The 19,273-nt window shown below is 44.6% G+C and overlaps 1 protein-coding gene and 1 long non-coding RNA gene across 2 annotated transcripts in view; one reads left to right on the top strand and one right to left on the bottom strand.

Annotated features, from left to right (window-relative positions):
* rab2a (RAB2A, member RAS oncogene family) overlaps positions 1 to 17,212 on the top strand; it is an 86,943-nt gene extending 69,731 nt beyond the window's left edge. The window contains exons 7-8 of the mRNA XM_084327300.1: positions 4,046 to 4,114; positions 14,593 to 17,212. Coding sequence (XP_084183426.1) covers positions 4,046 to 4,114; positions 14,593 to 14,688 — 165 coding nt within the window. The 3' untranslated portion in view covers positions 14,689 to 17,212. The remainder of the gene's footprint in view (positions 1 to 4,045; positions 4,115 to 14,592) is intronic.
* Positions 15,302 to 18,677, bottom strand: LOC311239072. The gene is made up of 2 exons (XR_014620416.1): positions 17,207 to 18,677; positions 15,302 to 17,058 (listed from the first exon to the last, which is right to left on the bottom strand). It is a non-coding gene; the product is annotated as an uncharacterized lncRNA (long non-coding RNA).
* Positions 18,678 to 19,273: the final 596 nt, after the last annotated feature.

The raw sequence follows: 19,273 nt of genomic DNA, 5'->3' as shown, positions 1-19,273 counted from the left end.
CAGGTGAAAAGAAGCGGTGGGCTGTCTACACATGTGTCGGAGGAAGCATGTGATAGTCTCCGCCCTCCCAGACAGACGATAGCGGGTAGAGTGCGCAACGACCAGGAAGGGGATTGGGAATTGGCATAACGACTAACATTGGGATGGGAGAAAAACGGAAAAAGAAGGGGGGAAAAGATTATATAAAAAAAAAAAAAAATAGAGAGAAGTGGAGCAATCTTCCATTTACTTAGGTATGTATTTTAGGCGGATTTTCAGAAAATAGGGCTCCAGGCTTAAGAGGTTAAACATCTTAAACTAAAACTGAGACTCGCAGTGTAGGGCGTGTTGTGGGTGTTTATGTTAAATTTCTATTGCTTTTTCATAAAGTTTGTAAAAAATATATATATATAAATATAAATTACCGTTCGAAACGCCACCTCACTCGACCAAATCCCTGCCTCGGTTCTCGAGTTACATGACGATATGTCAGGCGAGCGTCTTTTTACGCGGCGCGCGTCAGATGACCACCCCAGACTCCCAACGCTCTAGAACTGCCAATCATCCGCTGATGGTGAAAATGATTTGTTACCGTTGTAGCCAATGAGTGTACCTTTCCAATGATACCCCACGTGGGGGGGGGGGGGGGGGGGAATAAGGGATCTAACTGAAGTTGAAAACCAGAAGTCAATCACACTTCAGAATGAACGGCCGTGGATGAGGAAATGGATTTTGGATTTTTTTTCTTTTTTTTGCACAGTTTACCCGGATCTCTCTCAAAGACTCATTTCTGAACGGATTTTTATAAAATTTGGACCTGTACTACATAAGACTTCAGGCTATGGATCTGCTGTGTTTTACAGCTTATACTTTTTATTTTTTTTTATATTGCAACCACTACAGCAAAAATGTGAGCATATACAAGTTCAAGTTTAGACCTCTGTTACTCTATTTCATTAGCACTAAAAGGGATTTTCCTTTTTTGAATTGGCTTCAGAATGTTATCTTTCAAAAGAGACCAGGATCATGCATGTGCTATAAGTATAAAGATAAGCTTTGCAAAAAAAGTATGCAGTCCTCAAGTTCAAGTAAAAAAAAAAAAATAAAAAAAAAAGTCCACTTTTCTGGGTGCCTGTTAAGAGGTTAAATTAAAGAAAATACTACTCGCAGATTTCATCTGAGTCCAGTCCGTGCTTTTAGTCAAATCAGCTGAAACCACCACAGTCAGCACAACTGAAACCACCACAGTCAGGACAGCTGAAACCACAGTAAGGACAGCTGAAACCATCACAGTCGGGACAGATATCCACGTCTCTGAGCGGATCTCTGCCTGTCACCCAACTCCTTGCCCAATCAACAGTCATGTCTCGCCTCGACTACTGCAATGTAGGGCTGCACGATTTTGGGAAATAATGTAATTGCGATTTTTCTGACAGATATTGCGATTGTGATTAAATTTGCGATTATAATAAAAAAAAAAAAAAGCAGCCCCACAGAGGTTTATTGTAAAATGCGGCTTGCATCTGGCCTACGCGGTGGGTCTTTTCGGGACACCAAGCCTGAAAATGTTTCTTTTTACCTGGGAATCGATACCGGTACCCAACGGTACCTTTTTTTCTGTACTTTACTCTCCCTCTCTGAAGTCTAAACTTCACAACACACAATCTAAAACCCCTTACCTCCCTCTCCCAAACCGATCTTGTATCTCAATGGGACTTCCTGGTTAAACATATTTTTATTTATTTTTTGATAATTACATCATTCCAAATCGCCATTTCGATTTAAAATCTATTAATCGTGCAGCCCTACTGCAATGCACTGCTCACTGGTCTACCGACCACCGCCACCAATCCCCTTCAACTCATTCAGAACGCAGCCGCCCGCCTGATCTCAAACCTACCAAAGTCAGCCCATGTTACCCCGCTTCTTAGGGACCTGCACTGGCTCTCCATCGCCGCACACATTTTCTTCAAGGTCCTCGACCTGGCATATCGCTCGGCGAAGGGAGCGGCTCACACCTACCTCCGGTCAATGGTATCTAACTACACACCCTCAAGACCCCTCCGCTCTACATCCTCTGGCCTCCTCAGACCCACTCCTATCCGAGCTCTGGGAGGGTCATCAAAGAGAAGCCGCCTATTCTCGGTCCTCGCTCCACAATGGTGGAACGAACTTCCCACCACAGTTAGGACAGCCGAAACCCGATCAATCTTTCACCGTCGACTAAAAACTCACTACTTCAATCAATATCTGAAATGGGGGAAAAAACACTAACATTCTTACTGTCTTATACTATCATGCACTCTTCCTACTATACTAATATGTCTTAACTTCTATGCACTCATCACTGCAGCACCCAAGTCGTACCCTTCCTTTTGACTTGTCGTACAGAACCTGTAAGTCGCTTTGAATAAAAGCGTCAGTTAAATTACTAAATGTAAATGTATACCACCACAGTCAGGACAGATGAAACCATCACAGTCAGGACAGCTGAAACCACCACAGTCAGGACAGCTGAAACCATCACAGTCGGGACAGCTGAAACTATCATTCAGGACAGCTGAAACCATCACAGTCAGGACAGCTGAAACCATCACAGTCGGGACAGCTGAAACCATCAGTCGGGACAGCTGAAACCATCAGTCGGGACAGCTGAAACCATCAGTCGGGACAGCTGAAACCATCAGTCGGGACAGCTGAAACCATCAGTCGGGACAGCTGAAACCATCAGTCGGGACAGCTGAAACCATCAGTCGGGACAGCTGAAACCATCACAGTCAGGACAACTGAAACCATCACAGTCGGGACAGCTGAAACTATCAGTCGGGACAGCTGAAACTACCACAGTCAGGACATCTGAAACTATCAGTCAGGACAACTGAAACCATCGCAGTCAGAACAGCTGAATCCCGGCCAATTTTCCACCATCAACCAAAATGCATCTCTTCAAAACTATATCAACAATATAATTTAAAAAGATGTGTGTGTGCTGTATTGATGTGACAAAATATAATAACCTCTCGTGATGGTGATTGCAGAGTGCTACAAGCATTAAAACATGTCTTTTTTTCCCTCTTCTCTTTAAAACCAAGTTGGGATTTTATGAATCAATATCGGAATATGCAAACGAAGATTGATTAGAATCTGGAAAGCACTGGTGTGTACTGTCTACTGTATGGCAGTGCTCCAGCCAGCTCTAGTGTGTACTGTATGGCAGTGCTCCAGCAGATCAGGGAGGATAATGCCACTTCATTCTAAAGTCTTTAAACTTCACTCTGTACCACTAGGCTGAGAGAGAGAGCCGATAAAACACACAAATGATAGACGTCATTATGATACGAGAAGTGCTTTTACTAAACGCTTCACGTTACCTTTAACTTGAAACCACTGCTTTAGAGAGAGCTGTAATGTATAGAACTATGTGAAACTGGAACTGACTACCACTGTATTTAACCCAGAGTACAAGTAAGATCAGTTTTAAAAAGAAAGTAAGAACAGCAATTATTCAGAAAGAAATCCGTTTGGATTGCATATGATGTGATATTCTCTGAGGTGATGGCTGACTATAATTGTGGTGCTTAAGCAAATGTTCAAATGTTATTCTGGTGAGAGAACTTCTTATATTCTTTGCTTTATTATTTTCTTTTTAAATGATAATTGTTTTTATTGATAATAAACTGTACATCATGTGATGGGTATATTTGATTGTGTCGTTTGTATGGACCCCAGTAAGAACAGCTGTTTCTAAGGTAACGAGTAATGGGGATCATAAATAAACATGTACATTGAGCGAGCATCAATATTTATATTCACATTTGAAGGCTCCTAATGAAAGACTCATATTGACTCGTGACTCTTTAAGTGTAAATGATGTGGCGGTTTGGGATGAAACGATGGGAGAACAGAAGGTCTTGGGTTCTGGACCCTCTTCAGATCATCAGAACATCACATTACAAGTCTCCTCTCGCTCCATGTTCAAATCCCCATCCTGCTCTCAGCTGAAGGATTTACAGTCTAGTTATCCATGGGTATGGCTAATGTCTCTCTCTCTGTCTCTCTCTCTCAGGCGTTCATTAATACAGCCAAGGAGATCTATGAGAAGATCCAAGAGGGAGTGTTTGATATCAACAACGAGGTGAGACAAACGCATGCACGCACGCACACACACACACACACACACACACACACACACACACACACACTTTCTCTGAAACTAGTGAAGTGCCCGTTCAGTGTGTGTGGCTCTAACTGACAACTGGAACAACTGCATGTTAGGAACAACTGCCTGTTAGGAACAACTGCCTGTTAGGAATACATGTCTGTTAGGAATACATGTCTGGGGGCGGCTGGGTAGCGCAGCGGACTAAGCGCTCGCCTACCACCGCAGAGACTCTGGGATCGAATCCAGCTGTCGGCGGTACCTGCGGCTTGGTCAGTCGTCCCTACTAACACAATTGGCAGTGTTAGCGGGTGGGAAGCCGGTGGGGTGTGTATCCTGGTCGTTGTAAACTGCGACTCCTACTGGTCGGTCGGGGCGCCTGTTCAGCAGGGAAGGAATCTGGGGGAGATAGTGTGATCCTCCCACGCGTTACACTCCCCCGGTGAGAGTCCTCGCTGTCAGGTGAAAAGAAGCAGCTGGCTGACTCCACATGTATCGAAGGAAGACATGGTCTTCTCCCTCCCCAGGCCGACAGTAGGGGGCAAAAGTGCGCAACGACCAGGAAGGGAATTGGGATAACGACTAAATTGGGATGGGAGAAAAATACGGAAAAAAGGGGGAGAAAAAAGTAGATTAAAAAAAAAGGAATACATGTCTGTTAGGAATACATGTCTGCAGGGGAGGAAATTAGGCCATTTGACTCGCCAAATGCGAGTATTTTTTATGTTTGGCGAGTGATTCATGAAGACCACTTGCCACACTGGCGAGTAAACAAAACAAAAAAAAACATTCTGCAATCACGGTCACTGGCAAACGGTGCGCGTCTTCTGAGTGCTCGCTTTAGTTGACAGTGCCACGAGAGCACTGCACAAGACCCGCGGACATATAATGTTTAATAAAGGTTCCCGCAGTACTGGCCAACCCACGAACATATAGAATGTTTAATAAAAGTTCCTGCAGTACTGGCCAACCCACGAACATATAGAATGTTTAATAAAAGTTCCTGCAGTACTGGCCAACCCACGAACATATAGAATGTTTAATAAAAGTTCCTGCGATACTGGCCATCAGTCAAGGGAGCACTCGCAAACGGATAACGTTAAACACGGCAGAAGATGGAAAACAGACAGACCAACGAGGAACTGCATCCAACCCTAGTACAACCCTTGAGTATAAGTTACTAAGGACACATTTAAATCACAGAGGTGTAATGTTAGTCTATTGGACTGTATACAGTGGTTAGCGTCTAGTTAGCGTTTTAGCTATAGCTGCTTGCTAGCTAACATTAGCCCTGTGTGCGCGTGTGCTCAAAGCAGCCAGCCCCATGTTAGCTAGGCGTATCTGTTATATTGACTATAATGTTTCCAAAAACGCACCGGACTATGACGTAAGGTTAGACGTTTTATTTCATGCTCAACCAGTGCACAACAACACACCAAACCAACTGACGATACCACAACACTTGACGGTATTTCACAGCCCTGTCGTAAGACCACCGTGCCGTCTTAAAGGCACAGTGAACACCGTTGTGATGCCTACCCAGATGCATACACAACATTGACACGGCTTGACAACCGAGGTTCAAAGTTAACTTGATTGATTGATTGATTGAAAACTTTATTAACAGATTGCAGAATGGGTACAATACAGTACGGCTCAATACACACAATTGTTAAGGGGATGCAGACCAGAGAGTCTTTCGTCTTCTTTACATCAGGGTCCCCCATTTTCAATTTATCATAACATATGACATACACGACATACAGATAGACAGTACTGCTACATCTATACATTTCACATCTATCTATACACTTCACAACATACTTCGGTTTTTTTCTTTCACTGCCCAACCCAGTCCAACCCAGCATCTTTCACTGTCCAGTTCAGCCCAACCCAGTCCAGAATAGATCCCTCTTTCATGTTAATATGTGTTATGCTAATATTGTGAAGAGTAGAGACACTGTTATTAACCCATTCTCCGCCATTGACGGATTAAGACGTCATTCCTCGCCATGCTTAATCTGCCAATGACGGATTACGACGTCATCGAGATTAATATTTAAAATTTTCGTCATGGTATTCACATTTCACCCACGGAGCCATGACTGGTGCTGTAGATCTCCACTCAACTCTCCAGCGCTTCAATACCGCCACCTGGTGGCCGATCGGCGAGTTGCCAAACCGGAAGTGGGGCCGGAAGTGCTTGGTGTCCCCCCTATTCCGTCCGCCACTCGCTATCGCTCCCGGGACTCCATCTCGACACACTGGATAATCGATCCGTTGTCATAACTCGATAAACACCGTTATTTGGACGTATATAGTATTATACAACCCGGAAATGGTTCATCTAGATCAACATCCCATAATAGCGATCTTCTTGCTCCACGCTGATCACCCAACGGTAAGAGGAAGCTGCGGTGAGTTTCAGCGTTTTTGATTATTAACCATACAAACTGCTCTGATATATATATATCACCCATACTACATAAATGATGTAACGTGGGCCACGGAATTATAAACGACCCCCCCCCCCCCCCCCCCTCCGGTCAACATCAGATGATAAGTCATAACGTCTAGGATCATGTACAGTTGAAATTTTTTATCTGCCGTCAATCGCTATCAAACTGCATTTGATGATCTAATATATGCATAAATGGCTATCTCACGTTCTATGAAATACAGCAGAAAACGATTAAAACATATTTATACTCTAGACAGTATTTTAGTATGAATGTGTGAATGAAAAAGTAAAACGTTCCTACACCCTGAACGATAGATAATTGATGTTGAATGGGCCATAGTAATGTCAATTTAGCAATACAATTAAAAAAGTTATAGCCCTGCAAAGAAGGTGAACATCTCTATAGACAAATAGAGCTGGCAGAGGATGGTATAAGAAGGGTACAATGCCTGGCGAAGAATGGGTTAATGTTTTATGCTAATAAATATTTTAAAGAGTAGAGACACGGTGTGATTATTACTATGATTGCAAATCAATTTAGACGAAGACATACAAAGAAGTAGGGCTGACCCCTATTAGTCGATTAGTCGACTAATCGGTCGAAAGGAGCCGTAGTCGACTACCCAACCTCTTAGTCGAATATATATATAGAAAATAAAAGAAATAAAAATATTTTTTTTATTTTTTTTTATCATTCTTTCCAAAAGAAAAGAGGCCTAGAAGCGTGGCTAACGCTAATGGCACGCATAACAGAAGCTAACTGCCTACGAAAACAGGCACAGAGGCACTGAAAGAGGATTTCACCCATCTAATGAACACTAGACTAGACAAATATCAAGATGTATCCATCAGTGGACCAATTGCATGCTTTTGCAGAGGACAAGAAGCCTTCAGTTTTTTTTTTTTTTTTTTTTTTTTTTTTTTTTTAATATTATACCTTTTTTATTTTTATTTTATTTTGTCTACCAATAGTCAACTAACGGCAAATTTTGGCCAATCATAGTCGACCATCCAAATCCTTAGTCGGGGACAGCCCTACAAAGAAGTAATTATCACAATTAGCGATTTTATTTTTGGCTGGTAAAAAAATCTGTTTGGCTGGTAAAAGAAATCAGCTACTCGCCAGTTGGCTGGTAAGCCAAAAAGTTAGTTTCCTCCCCTGCATGTCTGTTAGGAATACATGTCTGTTAGGAATACATGCCTGTTAGGAATACATGTCTGTTAGGATTACATGTCTGTTAGGATTACATATCTGTTAGAAACAACTGCCTGTTAGGAACACGCATGCAACTCCTGGTATTGCTGCTGATATGCCTCGTCTCCACTAGCCAGGGTTTAGCAGTGCTGTGGCCTTGTCTCCACTAGCCAGGCTTTAGCCGTGCTGTGGCCTTGTCTCCACTAGCTAGGGTTTAGCCGTGCTGTGGCCTTGTCTCCACTAGCCAGGCTTGAGCTGTGCTGTGGCCTTGTCTCCACTAGCCAGGGTTGAGCCGTGCTGTGGCCTTGTCTCCACTAGCCAGGGTTGAGCCGTGCTGTGGCCTTGTCTCCACTAGCCAGGGTTGAGCCGTGCTGTGGCCTTGTCTCCACTAGCCAGGGTTGAGCCATGCTGTGGCCTTGTCACCACTAGCCAGGGTTTAGCCGTGCCTTGGCCTTGTCTCCACTAGCCAGGGTTTAGCTTTGCTGTGGCCTGTCTGGCACACGGTGTGCATCTCTATTGTCTTTAGACCCTCAGTGGGTGAGACAGCCACCTTTCACAACCTCACACCTGAGCCAAAGCCAGCTGGAACTGTTGTATCATCATGGTTTAGCTTGTGTACCGCAGTTGTTGTTGTGAATTTTGAAATGTTGCCTAGCAACCGGGGAGTTTACAAGAAATGCAATGGAAAAGCAAACCCAACCCTACCATACCATGCTAGACCATGGCTAGCCCCAGCCAGGCTGAACATAGCTAATGGAGACACAAACCATACCATACCATGCTAGACCATGGCTAGCTCCAGCCAGGCTGAACATGGCTTATGGAGACAGAAACCCAACCATATGATACCATGCTAGACCATGGCTAGCTTCAGTCTTGAGTGCATAGTAGTATATAGACATAATTAGCATAGTAGGTAGCAATATAGGCAAGCAGGGCTCAAGAGTGCGAGCATTTCACGCGCATGCCTGTTCACGATGGAACGACCAAACAAATCGCATAACAAATACCAGACATCATCAACCAACATCATTCACAGAAGGGATCAGGCTGATTCTAAACCATTTAACATTTGCCAGGTCATGGAGAAAGGCTTGATCATTGAAGTTTAAAAAAAAAAAAAGAGCTATTCATCATCATTAGGTGGCTTCTTCGTTCCGAAGGTTGCCTATCACTCTCCAACCCATTCTGTCCCCACTTCTTCTCTCCAACTCCGTGACTCCGCCTCTCACTCCGCTCCAATCACAGACGTTGTCTACCCAGCCTCTTCTTGGTCTTCCACTTCCTCTCTTTCCATCCACCTTCCCCATCACCACCTTCTTGAACATCTCCCCGCTGGATCCTCTCAGAACATGCCCGCACAACTCCATCTTTCTCTTTTTCAACCTCTCCAGCAGCTGTCCTCCTTGCATATCCGCTCTTCTCAGTACCTCCTCATTCTTGATCTTATCCTTCCATGTTATCTTCAGCATCTTCCTCAGCGTCCACATTTCAAAAGAGTCTTATCATCCTCTTTGCCTCTTCATTCAGCGTCCATGCTTCTGCTCCGTATGAAAAGACTGACGTAACATACGTTTCCAAAATCCTGGTCTTCGTTTTCCAACTTATGTTTCTTCTCAATAATTCTTTATGGTTCCAGAATGCGCCCTTTGCTATTCCGGTTCTTCTCTTAATGTCCATGTTAGCTCTTCCACCTTCACTGATCCAGCTTATTACTTCGGACATATATATAAAACCGTAGTCGCTGATGTCATTACTGAGGACACCGGTGTAGTTAGAAGATGCAGAGCGTAGGGGTCTTGAGGGTGTGTAGTTAGAAGATGTAGAGCGTAGGGGTCTTGAAGGTGTGTAGTTTGAAGATCCAGAGCGTAGGGGTCTTGAAGGTGTGTAGTTAGAAGATCCAGAGCGTAGGGGTCTTGAAGGTGTGTAGTTTGAAGATCCAGAGCTTAGGGGTCTTGGAAGGTGTGTAGTTAGAAGATGCTGAGCATAGGGGTCTTGAAGGTGTGTAGTTAGAAGATGCAGAGCGTAGGGGTCTTGAGGGTGTGTAGTTTGAAGATGCAGAGCGTAGGGGTCTTGAAGGTGTGTATTTTGAAGATGCAGAGCGTAGGGGTCTTGAGGGTGTGTAGTTAAAAGATGCATTGACCGGAGGTAGGAGGGAGCTGTTGAGGCAAAATGGGCTGACTTTGGTTGGAGGTCTTTTTAACTTTAGGTGCTTTGCTGAATCCATTGTAGTGGCAGCTTGGTCATCGCTGCTCTGTAGCATTGCCTGCATGTGGGCTCCTCTGCCTTTCCTTTCGCCTCAAGCGCCAAGCGTTTCAAAACAGAACTCCTGCTGGTTTCTTATTCAATTGAAAAAGTCTCTGGGCTTAAGTGGTTAATGACCCTTTAAATTAGCTTTTTGTTTTTAATCAATTTATCAACAAAAAAAGATTATTTAAAAAAAGGGTTGCTCACAGTCCAAGGTGTCATTGAAAACGTCTCCATTCCCTTGTCAGAACTCATGGGAGATGAGTATTTAGAGGCTTTCATTCCCCCAGTGGGCCCTGCCTCCCAGACCCCCTAGCCTAGAGGGAGCTCAAACTCTGGTGACGCCCCTGCTGCCCACACACACACACACACACACACACACACACACACACACACACACACTAAGCCTTGTCATATGGCTAAAGTATTATATCACAATATTCTTCTTAGATTTAATGGTAAAATGGAATTGAACAATATTTATACAACCCATAGCTTTCTATGGATCCATAATGGTGTACCTCCATATTTAGTATACTTCCCAACCCTTAACACACACACACATTTTGGAGACCAGTTATTTACATTAGAGGAACCACAGGTCACCCTATCTTGAGTTGTGTATGTGGTCTTATAGTGAGTGTATTTGGTCTTATAGTGAGACAGTGAGTGTGTATGTGGTCTTATAGTGAGTGTATGTGGTCTTATAGTGAGTGTATGTGGTCTTATAGTGAGTGTGTATGTGGTCTTATAGTGAGTGTGTATGTGGTCTTATAGTGAGTGTGTATGTGGTCTTATAGTGAGTGTATGTGGTCTTATAGTGAGTGTGTATGTGGTCTTATAGTGAGTGTATGTGGTCTTATAGTGAGTGTGTATGTGGTCTTATAGTGAGTGTGTGGTCTTATAGTGAGTGTGTATGTAGTCTTATAGTGAGTGTGTATGTAGTCTTATAGTGAGTGTGTATGTGGTCTTATAGTGAGTGTATGGGGTCTTATAGTGAGTGTATGTGGTCTTATAGTGAGTGTGTATGCGGTCTTATAGTGAGTGTATGTAGTCTTATAGTGAGTGTGTATGTGGTCTTATCGTGAGTGTGTATGTGGTCTTATAGTGAGTGTGTATGTGGTCTTATAGTGAGTGTATGTGGTCTTATAGTGAGTGTGTATGTGGTCTTATAGTGAGTGTATGTAGTCTTATAGTGAGTGTGTATGTGGTCTTATAGTGAGTGTATGTGGTCTTATAGTGAGTGTGTATGTGGTCTTATAGTGAGTGTGTATGTGGTCTTATAGTGAGTGTATGTGGTCTTATAGTGAGTGTGTATGTGGTCTTATAGTGAGTGTGTATGTGGTCTTATAGTGAGTGTGTATGTGGTCTTATAGTGGGTGTATGTGGTCTTATAGTGAGTGTGTATGTGGTCTTATAGTGAGTGTATGTGGTCTTATAGTGAGTGTATGCGGTCTTATAGTGAGTGTGTATGTGGTCTTATAGTGAGTGTATGTGGTCTTATAGTGGGTGTATGTGGTCTTATAGTGAGTGTATGTGGTCTTATAGTGAGTGTATGTAGTCTTATAGTGAGTGTATGCGGTCTTATAGTGAGGGTGTAATGTGGTCTTACAGTGGGTGTATGTGGTCTTATAGTGAGCGTGTATACGGTCTTATAGTGAGTGTGTATGTGGTCTTATAGTGAGTGTGTATGTGGTCTTATAGTGAGTGTGTATGTGGTTTGCCTGCTGAGAGAAAGAGGAGAGGGATCATTCAAGCAAAACTTCCACCAGCCCCCCTCCCCCTCCTCCTCCTCTTGCTGCCTTTGTACTTTTCTCTTTTCTCTCTTTTTCTCTCGCTCTACTTTCCACTCCCTCTCTTCCCTCTTTTCGCCCCCTCTCTTACCCCTCCCTCTTTTCCTCTCGCTCTCGCTTGCTCTCTGGCACCCTGCCAACTCATAAATTCCACACATCCCACCAGCTCCCAGTCAGACGGCCAGTCATCCGGCAGCAAGATAAACAGTCGGCTAACCAGTCAGAAAGACAGACGGCTAACCAGTCAGCGAGACAGACAGACAGCTAATCAGTCAGCAAGACAGACAGCTAATCAGTCAGCAAGACAGACAGCTAATCAGTCAGCAAGACAGATAGACTGCTAATCAGTCAGCAAGACAGACAGACCGCTAACCAGTCAGACAGGAAGTTAGCAAAACCAACAGATAAGGATTCCGTCAGTGAGCTAGGCAGCCTTCCAGCCAATCAGTCGGCAAGTCGTAGCCAGCCAGCCAACCGGCTCGCCCAGGCCAGTGGCAGTCGAGCCCCTCTCCTGCTATTGGTCGGTAGTAGTAGTAGGAAGGAGGGATGGAAAAAAAAAACGAGTGGAAAGCCAGGCACACTCCAAACCACATCAGCTGACTGAGAGAGAGGAAACCCCAACCAGAAACCCCCTCAGTTGGCAAGCACAGTGAGAACTCTCTGTCTCTCTCACACACACAGTGAGAACTCTCTCTCTGTCTCTCTCTAACACTCACACACACAGTGAGAACTCTCTGTCTCCGTCTCTCACACTCACACTCTCACACACACACACACACACACACTGGTGGCCCTAGCTCTATAAATGTGATTTAAGGCATGCAGTGTTCAGGGAGATAGAGGGGGCAGGGAGAGAGAGGGGGGGGGGGGGGGCAGGGAGAGAGAGACCGACTGACCAACAGACGGGAGAGAGAGGCGGCAGAGCGAGAGGGAGACAAAGTGAGAATGAGAGAGAGACGGGCGGACGGAGACTCGGAGAGAGACGGACGGAGGGAGAGATTTCTCAGATGTTCTGAGCTCCACTTCACACTGAAGAGCAGAGAGATGAAAGAGTGGATGAAAGGTGCTGCTCCATCTCTCGCTCTCTCTTCTCTCGCTCTCTCTTCTCTCTCTCCAGCGCTTGCCTGCATTCCTCACTTTCCTTTTTTTTTCAAAAGCTGTCCTTTTTCAGTTTTCTCCATTTCATGTCCTGTAGTTTGTCTTTATCTAGTATTATTTTGTGTTTGTTTATCTGTATCTGGACTGTACTAAATGCCCTCCTGAGTAGGGGTGCACTGATGCCACTATTTCCCTGCCGATACAGAGGACTAAACTTTTAAGTATCATCTGACACAGTGGACTGATCAATCAGTTTGACTGAACAGTATAGACTTAGACCATTAGTTTAACTAACATTAAGTCAGTTAAAGGAGGCAAAAAGGAACGTAATCCTGGTCAGAACAACGGGACAGACTACAATATATTTGCATTTGTTAGCCATGCTAGCGATCTAAACTATCAATCCATGCCAAAGCTAAATATGTAAAAGGTGAAAGACTTGCACTCACAGCCATGATAATTTGGCTAAATGACATCCAGCCGTTTTTGTTTGAAACAACTTTTCTCCATAGAGCTCCATTATACTTTTAGTCAGGGGCGTGCCATGGTTTCTCCATAGAGCTCCATTATACATTTAGTCAGAGGAGTGTTATGGTTTCTCCATAGAGCTCCATTATACTTTTAGTCAGGGGCGTGCCATGGTTTCTCCATAGAGCTCCATTATACTTTTAGTCAGGGGCGTGCCATGGTTTCTCCATAGAGCTCCATTATACATTTAGTCAGAGGAGTGTTATGGTTTCTCCATAGAGCTCCATTATACTTTTAGTCAGGGGCGTGCCATGGTTTCTCCATAGAGCTCCATTATACTTTTAGTCGGGCGTGCCATGGTTTCTCCATAGAGCTCCATTATACTTTTAATCAGGGGAATGTCATGGTTTCTCCATAGAGCCCGTTTTTTGGCACCGCAGCTTGTGCAGGTAGGGGGCAACTGATCCAGTGGGTATTACTGATTGGCTCAAACACGGTATGTTTATAAACAAGAAACCCGTCTAAGGATACCGCCACGGGCCTCTGGAACAGCGTTCTGAATTTGTGATTGGCTCGTCTGTTGCCGTGTTGTCTGGGCAGGTTTTGGCAGGTTTTGACATGTTGGCTGACTAGAGTACGGCCTACTTCATGGACCGCACTCTAGACTGGACTGGACTGGACTGGCTCACAAGACTGTTCTTAAACATCTCTTTTTTTCTCCTTGTTTGGATCATTGGTGTGGATTATTATTATTGTTTGTGACTCGGAACCTAAAAGAGTTTCTGCTCTTTGGTTTTTCTGTCTTTCTTTCTTTGCAGTCGTGGAAAACTGAACTAAACTGAATTCCCACACCCCACTGAACCATCACTATCCTGACCTGGACTAGTGTGTGTAGTCTGGTATCAGACCTCATCTAGAACCTGAAACACTACAAATAAAACATAATCTACATGTCTGACACTGAAATAAATCTACTTGTTTAGTTGTGACTTAACTCTCTACCCCCTCCTCTCTCTCTCTCTCTATTCTCTGTCTTTCTATCTTTCTCTCTTTCGATCTCTTTCTCTCTCTCCATCTCTGTCTCTGTCTGTCTCTGTCTGTCTCTCTTTCTATCTATCTCTCTTTCTATCTATATCTCTCTTTCTATCTATCTATCTCTCTCTCTCCCTCTCTTCCCCCCCCCCCCCCTCAGGCTAATGGTATTAAGATTGGACCCCAACACGCCGCCACCAACTCCACACTGTCTGGGAGCCAGGGAGGACAGCAAGCAGGAGGAGGCTGCTGCTAAGACCTCCTCTCCCTCCTCACTCCCCCTTCCTCTCCTCCCTCCCGCCCCATATCTCTCTGTCCGTGTCCTGCCCAGCCCTTCTCCTCTTCCTCCTCTCTCTCTCTCTCTCTCTCGCTCTCTCTCTCTCGCTCTGACTTAGGGGCCTAAAGGCTCTGTTCCAATCCCCCTCCATGTCTCCTCCATATGGGTCCTTGTTGCAGGGCAGAGTCAGCCAACCAGTTTGCTAGCTAACCAGTCTGTTATTTAACCAGTCTGCTAGCTAACCAGTCTGCCAGCTAACCTATCTGTTAGCTAACCAGTATGCTAGCTAACCAGGCTACTAGCTAACCGGTCCGCTAGCTAACCTGTCTTTTGGCTAATCTGTCTGCTAGCTAGCATGGATCCCAAACGCCCTCTCCTAGGTCTCTACCACCAAACAGGATTCTAGAATCTTCTCAGAAGATGAATGAATTGATTTAAATGATTGACTCTCAAGAAAAGAATGCAGAGTGTTGGTTGAACACTAAGGCCTTGTATGTCATTAAAGGAGCAGTTTGTAAGTGTATCGTTTTTCTTTTTTATTCTTTTTTTTTTTTAGGAAAACCCACCACTGAAGGATATTAGTTTGGGTGGGTTTTCTCTAGACATCGTTGCTATAGCAACCTGCTTGCCACACACGGGTAACGTGACAGCGATAAGCTCCGCCCCTCTGGGAGCGTCGAGCCGCGTTTGCGGTGCGTGTGACCCTCCAAGCAGGTGTTTAAAGCGCCATGATGACGTTCCAACGGTTCAGATCTCACAAACTGCTTCTTACCGACAGGAGAGTCCAGGGGTGACGTTAAAACACAAGCTACTCTGTAAATACCGGAGGGTTGATGTAGCGGGAGGCGTCGCGCGCTCCTTCACGAGCCAGATGTGTGTCTGAGCCGCAGAGAGACGGATCCTGGAGACGGATCCGACTGAGTGAATGTGTCCTTCCCGACACGCCACACAGGTGTTGATATTCTGACAGAGAGAAGCTTCAGCACTAAGGGGTGATCCTCTGATAAAGTTGTTTCCGGATGCTTACCTCCCCAATGCTTTGGTAAAATAATAATCTCGATAATAATAATCACAATCATTATAATAATGAAGACGACTGACGTCCTGAAACATCTCTGTTTGAACTGAAGCATCTGCTCTTTTTGAACTGAAGCATCTCTTCTGCGCTCCTCTTGGACTCATCTGTGTGTTTTATAACGTGCATATCTCCTGTTATTTCAACCCCTGAGGTTTGTAGAGTACAGGGAACATTAGAATATCACTGATATCAATCTGTACCCCCCCGCCCCCCCCTCACACACACACACACACTTTATTTCCCCCTCTTTTTCATAAGAATGGTTGTTCTTCTCTGTGTGCCTCTTGTGTCCCGTTGTGTTTCGGGAGCTGAGTTGTATTTAATGAACACTACGAGGTGGCCGTTGGTTCTCAAAAAAAATTACATTTTAATCTGTTTCTGAGAGAATTAAAAGAACAGCGACAACAATAGCCTTGTTGTGTGGAAAGTGATTGATGGATGTAAACAATTTTAAATGTGAACAAACGACAGACAAAAGGAGACATGCAGAGGAGGGGTGAGGTCAGCATTCATGATGAGAATTGGGGGGAAAGTAAACAGGAACGTTTTAAATGTATTTATCTCTCATGTGTATATATCGCTTCCGTTTCTCTGCTTCTGCTGGTAAGAGAACACTTTGATATTCTACACGTTAGTCTGTTGTTCCTGTTAACCAGGTGCTCTGCACCTCCTGGAAGGACTGTGTTGCTGGAAGGCTGCTAATGCTAAACTAACTAAATGCATGCTAGCTGTGTTAGCGTTCCTCATTGAAAATATTGGGTATCGTGAGCCGCGAGATAAGCAGCTGACTTGCAGCTAGCCGCGTCAACGGTATCCACTGGTTTCAATGGGGAACGCTATCATGCTGCTAGCAGTGTGAGATTGGATTTAATGGGGGATGCTAACATGTGGCTAGCAGTACCCGGTTGGATTTAATGGGGGATGCTAACATGCTGCTAGCAGTGTGAGGTTTGTTTTAATTATGGTGAAAACGTTCCTGCATCCATCATGCGATGCCTGGTGAGACTCATCTCAGAGTAAATGTGAGAATATTAAAGTGACCTTTATGTGACCCTGCTGGGACACCATACTGTATCCTGTAGCTAGAGGTCTCAGTATGACCCTGCTGGGACACCATACTGTAACCTGTAACTAGGGGTCCAGGATGGCCCTGCTGGGACACCATACTGTATCCTGTAGCTAGAGGTCTCCAGTATGACCCTGCTGGGACACCATACTGTAACCTGTAACTAGGGGTCCAGTATGGCCCTGCTGGGACACCATACTGTATCCTGTAGCTAGAGGTCTCCAGTATGACCCTGCTGGGACACCATACTATAACCTGTAACTAGGGGTCCAGTATGGCCCTGCTGGGACACCATACTGTATCCTGTAGCTAGAGGTCTCCAGTATGACCCTGCTGGGACACCATACTGTAACCTGTAACTAGGGGTCCAGTATGGCCCTGCTGGGACACCATACTGTAACCTGTAACTAGGGGTCCAGTATGGCCCTGCTGGGACACCATACTGTAACCTGTAACTAGGGGTCCAGTATGGCCCTGCTGGGATACCATACTGTAACTTGTAACTAGGGGTCCAGTATGGCCCTGCTGGGACACCATACTGTAACCTGTAACTAGGGGTCCAGTATGGCCCTGCTGGGACACCATACTGTATCCTGTAGCTAGAGGTCCAGTGTGACCCTGCTGGGACACCATACTGTAACTTGTAGCTTCAAAAAAACAGGTGCAGTATTTTTGCTTCCCGCTCTAATACACAACCATTTTATCATTATTATCTGATTTACTATATAAGTTACTTATCGTTTGTCCTCCATCCCTCCCTCCTCTCTCTCCTCCCTCTCTCTCTGCCCTAACCCTAGCTCTGCCTGTATAGTAATGTTGGCTGAATATTTCTGCATTCTCTATTTTTAATGCCAAATTATTGTGTTTACCTGTGTTGAATCTATAAACCACCCCGGCCCGTGAATCTGATCTGAGAACAGCCGTCTGCCTTAACCCCACAGAGATTTGGACAGCTGCTAAAAATGGCTAAAACCGACCCTGAATCAGCCAACAGGCATTCCACTCACGAGCTTAGGTTATGATGCGTCATTCTCACACATTACATACACATCGACGAACATGCGTACACAATACATAACGTCCATGCACACCTACAGTACATCGAACATATACCTGGATTATTATAAATATACATGGACACACACGTGTTGAGGAAGCCCAGGTCTTGCCCCACGACTCTCCCTCAAGTCTACATGTCCACATACAGGGGATGTGCACGTAATGCCGTCCTCACAAGTCGCTGTCCACACACACACACGGGCATTTGAAATGCATACAGACCCTGTGCATACAATCGAACACGTTACATCACCACCGCCACGCCCAGTCTGCAGGTATGCGTACGTACATGCATTCATACAGAATTATTCTCTACCGGTCCGTCTGTCTGTCTCAGCCGTTATTAAGGGATGTTGGGACTCCCCTAGTGGGAGTAGATCTGTATGAAGCCTGTTGCTTTCTCCAATTGTTTGTAGGTATATTCTAATGATTATTAATATTCTTACTGTTGTTATTATTACTATTATTCTTGGTAAACACCATGTAGATTGTTTCTCTGAGGCCTCGGGGCGACAAGCCAAACCTGAAGCATCCATCTATCTATGTGACCCCCCCCCCCCCTCTCGCTCTCTCTTGGTCTATCTCTCTCTCTTTCTCTGTTTCTCTCTCCCCCCCCCCCCCCCCCCCCATCTTGACGTTATTTGCTGTGTTGGTTCTTTGGAAAAGAGAAAAGAAATTTAAAATGCTATTATCACCATAAACTATAATAAAACATTCTAAACTCAACAAATGTCATTTTGATGGTCATGTGGAGATGATAAAATTACAATGTTTGAAAAAAAAATCCTTGTATTTCGTATTATTTTTTGTTCTTGGACAGAGTTGACCTCATCTCTATCATAGACAACCTCATCTCCATCATAGACAACCTCTCATCTCCATCATAGACGACCTCTCACCTCTATCATAGACAACCTCTCATCTCCATCATAGACGACCTCTCACCTCTATCATAGACAACCTCTCATCTCTATATAGACAACCTCTCACCTCCATCATAGACAACCTCTCACCTCTATCATAGACAACCTCACCATCATAGACAACCTCTCATCTTCATCATAGACAACCTCTCACCTCTATCATAGACAACCTCTCATCTCCATCATAGACAACCTCTCACCTCTATCATAGACAACCTCTCATCTCTATCATAGACAACCTCTCATCTCTATCATAGACAACCTCTCATCTCTATCATAGACAACCTCTCATCTCTATCATAGACAACCTCTCATCTCCATCATAGACAACCTCTCATCTCCATCATAGACAACCTCTCATCTCCATCATAGACAACCTCTCATCTCTATCATAGACAACCTCTCATCTCTATCATAGACAACCTCTCATCTCCATCA

This window comes from Notolepis coatsorum (genome assembly GCF_963971535.1).
Source record: "Notolepis coatsorum genome assembly, chromosome: 13".
NCBI classification, from domain to species: Eukaryota; Metazoa; Chordata; class Actinopteri; order Aulopiformes; family Paralepididae; genus Notolepis; species Notolepis coatsorum.
This window is presented reverse-complemented; position numbering and strand designations above follow the sequence as displayed.